Here is a 10,439-nt window from a genome sequence, read left to right as displayed (position 1 = left end):
CATCACTATAAGCCTTGCAAGCATTGTGACTAATGAGTTAGTTGCGGGATGATGTATTACGGAACGAGTAAAGAGACTTGCCGGTAACGAGATTGAACTAGGTATCGAGATACCGACGATCGAATCTCGGGTAAGTAACATACCGATGACAAAGGGAACAACGTATGTTGTTATGCGGTCTGACCGATAAAGATCTTCGTAGAATATGTGGGAGCCAATATGGGCATCCAGGTCCCGCTATTGGTTATTGACCGGAGAGGTGTCTCGGTCATGTCTACATAGTTCTCGAACCCAAAGGGTCCGCACGCTTAAAGTTACGATGACAGTTTTATTATGAGTTTATGTATGTTGATGTACCGAAGGAGTTCGGAGTCCCGGATGAGATCGGGGACATGACGAGGAGTCTCGAAATGGTCGAGACGTAAAGATCGATATATTGGACGACTATATTCGGACTTCGGAATCGGGTATTTTTCGGAGTACCGGAGAGTTACTGGAATACGTATTGGGCCTTATTGGGCCATACGGAAAAGAAGGAAAAGGGCCTCAAGGGTGGCCGCACCCCTCCCCTTGGTCTGGTCCGAATTGGACTAGGGAAGGGGGGCGCCCCCTTCCTTCCTTCTCTTTTTCCCTTCCTCTTTTCCTATTCCATATGGGAGGTGGAATCCTACTAGGACTAGGGAGTCCTAGTAGGACTCCACACTTGGTGCGCCCCCTCCTAGGGCCGGCCTCCTCCTCCCTTGCTCCTTTATATACGGGGGCAGGGGGCACCCCATGGACACACTTTGATATACGATATTTTAGCCATGTGCGGTGCCCCCCTCCACCAGATTACACCTCGATAATACCGTCGCGGAGCTTAGGCGAAGCCCTGCGTCGGTGGAACATCATCATCGTCACCACGTCGTCGTGCTGACGAAACTCTCCCTCAACACTCGGCTGGATCGGAGTTCGAGGGACGTCATCGAGCTGAACGTGTGTAGAACTTCGGAGGTGCCGTGCGTTCGGTACTTGATCGGTCGGATCGTGAAGACGTACGACAACGCTTCCGCTGTCGGTCTACGAGGGTACGTGGACAACACTCCCCCCTCTCGTTGCTATGCATCACCATGATCTTGCGTGTGCGTGGGAATTTTTTTGAAATTACTACGTTCCCCAACACCTCCCACTGAACCACTTCATGCTTATTCCTTCTTCTAATTCATGCCCTTCTCATGAGGCACAACCGAGAGTTGTATTCCTCCTTTGAAATTCTTTTTCTTCCTTAAGCCCAGTCGAGAATTTATTCCTCCCTTCGAATTCTTTTCCTTCTCAGGGCACCATCAAGAGTTTATTCCTCCTTTTAAATTATTTTCCTTCTCGGGGCACCACCAAGAGTTTATTCCTCCTTTTTAGTTCTTCCTTCTTGAGGCAGGACCGGGACTTTATTCCTTCTTTCAAATTATTTTCTTTCCAAGGCAAAGCACAGTTTATTCCTTCTTTCAAATTATTTGTTTTCAGAGGCAAAGCAGAGTTTATTCCTTCTTTAACTATTTTTCTTCCTGGGGCATGGCTGAGTTTGTTCCTTCTTTTAGTACCTTTCCTTCCTGCTCATATTTGTGAGCAAAGGGGACAGACTCCTTATCCTCTGCTTTGATTCTTGAGGTGGCTTATTAATTTTAGATCATAGACGTATACAATTTTTTTTTTGCGGAGAAACTTCCAATCTATTCATCATCAATCATGATAGTATAATGAATACCAAAAATAATAAAATTACATCCAGATCCTTAGACCACCTAGCGACAACTACAAGAACGGAAGCAAGCCGAAGACGCCCCGTCATCATCGCCCCTCCCTCCCTAGAGCCGGGCAAAATTGTTGTAGTAGACAGTCGGAAAGTCGTCCTGCTAAGGCCCTATAGGACCAACGCACTAGAACAGCAATCGCCGTCGTTGAAGAGAAGCTTAAATCATAACGATCCAACATGTAGACACACAAACAAATACCGGATCCACATGGATCCATCGAAGACAAACGTCGACCGAATACCACGAGATCCGCCGAAGACAAACCTCCACACATCCTCCGATGACTCTAGAAGCACCACCGGGACAGGGGCTAGGCGGGGAGTATCTTATTCCATCTCCAGAGAGCCATCGCCGCCTCATCTTTCTGAGCAGGACAGAATCCCTAAGAAAACTCAAAAAAAGCATCTAGAAATGAAGCCCTCCAACCGGCAAGGGCTAAGATCGATTCACCACATCACCATGGCCAGGCAGACTAGCGCATGCGAGAGGTAGGAGGAACCCTAGCAGCGGCTGGGAAAGAGGCTCTTTCCTTGAGAGCCAGATCGTATATAAATTGGTGGAGTGAAGTGCAAGGAAGTGAGGTGGGACTATGTAATAGGTTAACAAATCCTCCCTTATACGCACAACTATGAGGTCGCTCTGTGGGCCGTAGCCTTTGGTGTTGGATGCAGGTCCGCAGTTCGATCGCTCATGGTGATGCCTAATTTTTGGTCAGGCCAAAACTGCGAGTTGATTACCAAAAAGGTCAGGGGAGGTTCTGCAAAATGTCATGACGAACCAAGAATATCACCTTACTGCAGGCAAAACTAATGATTTATGTTTGGTACTTTGAGAGATACTCCTTGAACATATGGGACGTTTGCAGGTAAAACTAGTTATGTATGTTTGGTACTTTGAGAGATACTCCTTGAACATATGGGATGTTGGGGGGGCAGAAGACTATCCGGTCTTATTGGAGGAATTACTTTGAGCAGACTGGTGGACTAGTTTGGGTGCTTGATAGTTTGGATATTCGTAGGCTTGATGATTGCCGTGCTGAACTCCATACTCTCTTGAAGGAATAGGTACTACTTCTGGGGCACCAAGAGAGTGATGTTTTATGACCTTCAGCATTTCCAGATTGTTTATATTTCACGAATATGTGAATGTGAGCATTGAAATGTTGAAATGGCATGGTAAAACAAGGATGTTTGGCAATGAGCTATAGCCTAATTAGCTGGAAATTTGAAAACAGATATCTTGTTAGATGGTCTTATATTATGGGACGGACGGAGTACTAATCATGATCTCAAATTCTCAAGGAAAAATGCCAATGGGTGTTAGTAAGAGTATACAAGTGGATTCCAGTTTCGTTTACTAGGAGTACTTGGATTGAATCTTCCCAAAAGGAATTTTTTTTTGAAACGGAGGCAAAAGATTTGCCTCATCGATTAATTAAGCAGAAGAGAATTGCCCAGTTAATTAACGGAAAACCGATACAAACCAACAACATGCGGACTACTCACAAAACATGCAACTCCAGAAGCGCACTATCAGTCCTACAAAGACACCCAACACGTAACGACCATCAACCTCCAAACTACTAGTCCCTTTGTCCCGAAATATAAGACATTTTTTAGGCTTAGACTAAGTCTCAAAAATGTCTTACATTTTAGGACGGAGGGAGTACATCGCAAAGAAACCCCTAACGAGAGCACCTCCGCCGAAGTCCACAAACACCTCCAAACCCACGCCAGGCCATATGGACCGCCCAATAGACTGATAATCATCCATCAAGCAGCTACAGACGCCTTTCTTGTGGCACCACTCTTCTTAGTTTTGCTCTTGAGAGCCTTCTCCATAATCATCTTGCCAGATCCAGGGTTGACCGCCTCCAAACGTGTGAGTAAGCTGCTGACCTATATCTCAAATAGAATCTCATCAACCTTGTCCCTCACAGACACCACTGCATTAACATGCTCAGCCACGGGTACCACCAACACGATGGACTCAGGCGCCTTCGGTTGCACACATGGCAGAGGCAAACCCTGTAGTTGCGCCCCAGAGATAGGTGCCATCGCACCTACCTCATCAGCCTCGCCACCCACAGACACCACCCATCACATCTCCTTCGGAAGCACCATTGAAAGAGGTGAAGTAGGCTCCCCACAACGCTCCTGTAGCTCAGGCATAATTTGCAGCACTGGAGCCATGACCTCACCGATGACTACATACCCAGGGTCAGTGAGCAGCACAGGCATCGGCGAACATGATGTAGCACCAGGGGAGAAATGTCCATAGAGGCTTGCTTCCTCCCCAACAGGAGACCCAATCTGAAGCTCAGGAAGCGAGGACACAACCGGCACAACCTCTAGTTCAGCGAGAGCAGCCTCCGCTCTCCACAAAACACTCCCAACTCGCGCAAGGCAATCGCGCAGCTCAGTGCGAAGTAGCTCGGTCTCCTCCGCTAGGATGGGTTGCAATTGCACATCAACTGGTCTTGCATCAACCTCCGATGCAGGCGGTTGGGTAGGTGTTGCAGCATCACGACGCGGCTTCGTAGTTAGATCGGAGCAGTGTTGAGCATGACAAAAACGCACTTTGTGGCCGAAACGAAGGCATCCTGTGCACCGAATTGGGTCCCTGCAAGAACGGGCATGATGACCTTTGACGAGCCACCGAAAGGATCGATCCCGGAGCCAGCCGAGCATTGGAACCGGGCCGACGGAAGGCATTTGAAGATGGCGAGCGGCGGCGCCCGGTGCCAGTCTCCCAATGTTTCCCCACGAGCTTCCTTCCGAAGCATCCAAGCCAGCCCCCCCAACCAGAACGCACGGGAGTGGCCACCTGACCTGGCCCCGTCAAGGGTGTAGGCGTCGACGCCGGGGACGCCGGCAGCTGGCCGGTGGAGACGGTGGCAAGAGTACGACCACCCTCAGTTTTACTCTCAAAAGTAAACATCTAAAGTAAGCGTTGAGCTCTCATGCGTACTGGACCAGTCGTAGTTGTCCATTTTCAAGTCATCTCATATCCAGATATTTAGCACCCAACAAATTTTGAGGTCCACGTATTCAAACACTACTTCTATTGGAGCATGCTCCTTGTCCAAATAGTTGATCTGATGAATCTGATGTTGATCACTGATGACTAAACAAGGTTGCACTATGACTGAAGTATCAGAAATCCTTATACTGAATACTTCAATTAGAAATCATGTGTGCCCTCTATGTAAAACACAAACAGACACGCACAAACACGAATCAATTAAACCCTGTGTCGCAAGAAATCTAACATTTTGCTCTGAATCTGGAAGGGGTGGACGGAAGATGGCACAGGCAAATTACCTCCGGCCAAAATTTGTTAGATTCGTCTGGATACATCCAACAACAAATTCGGGAAACATGAACGAAGAGAATTTAAACAATACTGGGGAACATTAACAAGGAGGAGCACGCCCCGGTCGTGCCAATCGAATTCAGGGGCTACCGAATCTGCACCAAAACATGGCCCTAGTGGGTGCAGCAAAATATCATCCAGCGGCAAGGTAAAGCGTTCACGGCACAAACAGAAAAAGGAACAAACTTGCACTTCCGCGAGAAGCATCATATGCGAACAAACTTTGCTCTGATTTTTCATTTCATTCATAGCCAACGGGGACGGAACAGGTAACACGGAACGGTAGCGGCGTCACATCTAACGGTAGCCAGAACATCTCGGAACCTACGCGATGGAGCGAGATCTAGGGTACTCGGGAGGCGAGCGATAACACTTTTGGTAGACAGGTAAAAAAAGGATCGGTAACTAGGATAACTGGCCAGCGAGCGGCCCCACCATTCACTCCCTCCAGTTGCCGCCGCCGGAGCCGCCGCGGCTGCCGCCGTAGCCGCCGCCGCCGCCGCCGCTGCCGTAGCCGCCGCCGCCCTCACGGCTGCCGTAGCCACCGCCGCCGCCGCTGCGGCCACCTCCGTAGCCACCGCCGCCGCCGCCGTAGCCGCCGCCGCCTCCTCCTTCACGACGCTGGCCGCCGTAGCCGCCGCCGCCGCCGCCGCCGCCGAAGCCGCCGCCGCCTCCGCCGGAGCGGCGGGACTGGGCCTCGTTGACGGTGATGTTGCGGCCGTCCAGGTCCTGGCCGTTCATGGCCTCGATCGCCTGGCGCATCGCCTCGTCCGACGCGAAGGTGACGAACCCGAACCCGCGGGAACGGCCCGTCTCCCTGTCAGTGATGATCTGCACCGCCAAAACACACCAAACCCGTCAGATCCAGGGTTCCGCAAGCACAACACCACAGATCCACCTACGAATTTAGAGATCTATCGGGCGGATCGGGGGAGGAGACGGGGGATCGGTACCTTGGAGTCGATGACGTCGCCGTACTTGGAGAAGGCGTTCTGGAGGGACTGGTCGTCGGTGGCCCAGGCGAGGCCGCCCACGAAGCAGCGGTACTCGACGTCCGCCATGCCTTCCTCTTCCCCGCTACTAAACCCTAACGAACCGAACGGAACCGAACCGGACCGGGAACCGAGGACTGAGTGGGGAGGAGAAGCCAACCCCTGAGAAAGCACGAGGAGTCAAGGTTGCCCTACCCGCCCCTTTTATAGCGCGCGCGGCGCCGCGCCGGCCGTCGTGATCCGATCGGACGGCGCGCGGGCGCGTCGCGGGATAAGGATCGGGCGATCTGGCTGGCTGGGGCGAGATATTTTCGCGCGATGGGCTCGAGGAGCGGCTCTCTGGCTTTCTGGGCCAGCCCACGCACGATTGGGTCGCCCCTCCTGACTCGCTCGCGCGGGGGGAGATATTTTCGGACGGGGAGCGTCTAGGGTTTTCGATTCTCGCGCCGCCACCAACCCCGCCCCGATCGGTCCTGACGCGCCGGGCCTGGTGTGGACCAATCACGCGGCACGTCGGCAGATATTTCCGGGGTACTAGTGCACACTTGGAGTGAAATGCAGTTTTCCTTTCTTTGGTAATACTCCTATGTAACATTATTTTCTGAACAAGGCTGCAGAATTTTGCTTGGTTACTTTTTGTTGCTTATTATTTTGCTTTTCTGCTTTTTTCAATAACATCATAAAAACACACACACACAAAAATTGCAGCAAGTAGTAATTTTTGTTTTAGCTCGTTATATCATGTCTAGTTCTTCAATTTCAGGTACTTCTCCTGAGTTAGAAGCCCTTCACTTTAAACAAAGGGGTGGTGAAAGTTTAAAAGATTCTTGGTATACAATCCATAAAAATCTACTATGGTGCTCATTAGGAATTTTTACATTGGTGCAACTTTATGGAATAGATTCCTGCTTGACATTATAACGGGAGGTAGCTTTTTGAGTAATTCAAACTAATCCAAAAAAATTAAAAAAATGGGAGGTAGCTTTTTGAGTAGCAATACTCTTGATGCCTTTAATGCTATAGAAAGTGTAGTAGGATCACCACCAATAAACAACCGATGAATCTAAAGTTACTCTTGAACACCTCGTGAGGAGATTGGATATCATAGAGAATAATATGACAATTTACATAATGGTGCTACTCCCTCCGATCCAATATTAATTGTCACTTGGATCCCCAGTAGGTGAGGCTCTTAAGATAATGAAATATTTAGAACAAGAGTTTCAACCTACACAAAATAGATCATCAACCCTCAAGAATAGATAAGTTAGCAGAAGTGATAGACACTTTGCGGACAACTATTGTTTCAATAAAAGTTAATAGGAGTTACACTATAGACAAAAGTCTGATGTTTATTTATGTTCCTAAGGTACAACAATCTAATTCATCATCTTCTAAGGAGAAGTTGAACTAAAAATGATTAGTGAGCATCCTATTATTAGTCAACTAAAAACTGATTTCATACCTTGAAGTGTTATGATTAGGATAACATTATAAGAGAAAAGGGCAACTTTCTCACCGAGGGAACTTTCAGAAAGTGATGATGAGAAAACGAGAAGCAATCCTTCATGCCTAGCTAAAAGGCATTAAAAAAGCGCTTGTTGGGAGACACCCAAATATTTATCTTCTTGCTTTTTGTGTGTTTACATGATTAATGCTATTGTAGTGACGGTGTTTTGTATATTTGATATCATCAAAGTGCCAGGTTTAGCCTTTATCATGCTCAGTTTGCAAGTTTATGACTTGTTGTTTAAAAACAGAAAGTTTCTTGTGATGTCCTGAATATCCCTGGATATTTAAAACATGATAAAAGGCTAAAAAAATTATACTGTAAGCAATTATTTTCTCTGTTACGTGGTATTATTTTAGAATTTATAGATTTACTGAAGTATGTTAAGAATTCCACCTATACAGATTGTCTTGTTTAGACAGGTTGTTGTTATAGTTGCATTGTTTGCTACTTTAATGTTCTATTTGGGGATAAATATGTTAGGAATTTGTAGACATTTAGTATTTGATGTTACTATAAAAATAATAATTTGTTACATCAAGGAATGTTAAAAGTTTTGAATTTATTTATACTAATGTATCTCACAAGTTGTTGCGAAGTTTTGTGTAACTGGAGTTTATAAAATTGAGGGGAGACTATCATATGAGAAGAATAAAGGAGATACAGGAGCTAAAGATTGGGGATGCCAAAGACACCCCAAGGTAATATTTCAAGAAGTCTCGGACATCTAAGTTTGAGGATGCCTCCGTAGACATTTAAGGTAATAATTGCCTCTACAGATATGATATATAGGTTTTTCCATGAAGAAATATGAAATATAGTACTTAGGGCAACTCTACCCGGTCCACTAAGTTTTGGCCGGACCTAGCCGATCCCCTATATTTAACAGAGTGAAATTTTGTTTTTCTGAACTTTGCATTTCTAGTATAAATTGCAACTACATATTAGCGTACATATAGAAACTATACATAAATTCGAATGTTCATGCAAATCACCAATATAGTTTACAAACCGAATTCAAAATTTACAATCCAGATTATTCAAATTTAAACACGCTGAATGGTTCGAATGTAGCAAATTAGCATGTGATAGAACAACTAGGAATCACTAAGACATCGTCAGTGATGCTCAGCAAGATCTTGTTGGAGCTGAGAATGAACTTGACGGTTGATGCTCCTCAAGGAATGCCAAGATCATGTTCGTATCATACTCTGGCTCAACCGGAGTCCCATTGGTGATGTACCGAAAGTTCTCAAGCATATCTCTCTCGTCTTCAATGATCATGTTATGCAAGATGATGCAATAAGTCATGATCCGCCATAGAACCTTGGAGTTCCAGTACTCGGTAGTGCCACGAACAATTGCAAAACGCTTCTGAAGCACACCGAAGGCTCTCTCAACATCTTTCCTAGCAGCTTCTTGACATTGGGCAAAGTGAATGTTTTTGTTACATTTTGGACGCGGAATTGTTTTGACCAAGGTGACTCATGCTGTATAGATGCCATCCGCAAGGTAGTAACCCATTGAGTAGGGGTGCCCGTTGACCGAGTAGTTGTAAGTAGGAGTTTCATCTTTAATAAGACGAGAAAAAAAAGGTGATCTCGACAACACATTCAAGTCATTGTGAGAGCCAGGTAAACCAAAGAATGAATGTCATATCCAAAGATCCTTCGATGCAGCTGCCTCAAGAATGATCGTTGGATCGTCGTAGTGGCCTTTGTACTGAACCTTCCACCCTACAGGATAATTCTTCCATGTCCAATGCATATAGTCAACCGATCCAAGCATCCCTGGCCATCCTCTTACTCTTAGCCATCAGCCTCTGGGTGTCTTCCTCGATGGGTACTCTCAAGTACTTCGGGCCAAAGACAACGATCACTGCTTTAGTGAATCTTCGTACACACTCCAAGATTGTGTCTTCACCAATGCGGACATAGTCATCCATTGCATCGGCCGAACACCCATATGCCAAGACTCGAACAACCGCAATGCATTTAATTAGAGGGCTTGCACTTATCTCTCCATATGCATTTCTCTGAAGCTTGAACCAATCATCGTATCTCTCAACGGCTTTTGCAAATGGTGAGAAAAGACTTGTGTGCATTCGAAAGCGCCGACGAATGTACTTCTCCGGATAGGTTGGCTTTGTGTCAAAGTAGTCTCTCATGATCTTCGCATGACCCTCCGCTCTATCATGGTTGATGTGTATGCGGCCAAAATGTGATCCTCTCCTCGGTCGCCGAACATCATCATTGAAAATCATGCCTAAAACAGTGTCAAAGTCATCGTCATCTGAAGAATCGTCATCTTCTTCCTCTTCAGATGATGATGAGTCCTCTAGAGCCATCTCCATCAACCTCTTCATCTACAATTCAAACGGCTTGGTTCAATCCAAACGGCTCGGTTCACAAAGACACGATCGAAAAACTCACCTAGCCAATTCGTCGAACACTTGCAGTGCGGTGGTGGTGCACTGGCCGACCGGTGTTGTTCTGACCAAACAAGGCGGCGACGACGAGAGGGAATGGCCTACAATGGTGTGCAATCAATGTGAGATGCGGCGGCCGACAGAAAAGAACAAGAAAAGAAACAATCCGACGAATCAACAACAATGGCGACGACGACGGCGGTTCACCTAATTCCAGCGACGGGGGCCGGGGCAGAAAGGGCTGGACGTCGGGCAGAAGGGCGACGGAGGGTAGTGGAGGCAACGAGGTAGCGGCGGGGCCTACAGGGGGGCGTCGGGAGTCGCGTCGGTGAAAGTGCAGCCGC

At 47.2% G+C, this 10,439-nt stretch overlaps 1 protein-coding gene across 1 annotated transcript; it reads right to left on the bottom strand.

Moving 5' to 3' along the window:
* Positions 1–5,376: 5,376 nt before the first annotated feature.
* LOC123095660 (glycine-rich RNA-binding protein blt801) lies at positions 5,377–6,419 on the bottom strand. The gene is made up of 2 exons (XM_044517197.1): positions 6,119–6,419; positions 5,377–5,996 (listed from the first exon to the last, which is right to left on the bottom strand). Exons 1-2 carry the CDS (start codon positions 6,224–6,226, stop codon positions 5,604–5,606), a joined length of 501 nt encoding a protein of 166 aa, XP_044373132.1. The 5' UTR covers positions 6,227–6,419; the 3' UTR covers positions 5,377–5,603.
* Positions 6,420–10,439: the final 4,020 nt, after the last annotated feature.

Source organism: Triticum aestivum, chromosome 4D, assembly GCF_018294505.1.
Source record: "Triticum aestivum cultivar Chinese Spring chromosome 4D, IWGSC CS RefSeq v2.1, whole genome shotgun sequence".
Lineage (NCBI taxonomy): Eukaryota > Viridiplantae > Streptophyta > Magnoliopsida > Poales > Poaceae > Triticum > Triticum aestivum.
The sequence above is the reverse complement of the archived record's forward strand: the minus strand, read 5'-3'. Positions and strand labels throughout refer to the sequence as shown.

Coding starts and splice junctions, on each gene's coding strand:
- LOC123095660 (XM_044517197.1), bottom strand. CDS start 6,226: ATGGCGGACGTCGAGTACCGCTGCTTCGTGGGCGGCCTCGCCTGGGCC. Junction 5,997..6,118: donor GCGACGTCATCGACTCCAAG/GTACCGATCCCC, acceptor TTGGCGGTGCAG/ATCATCACTGACAGGGAGAC.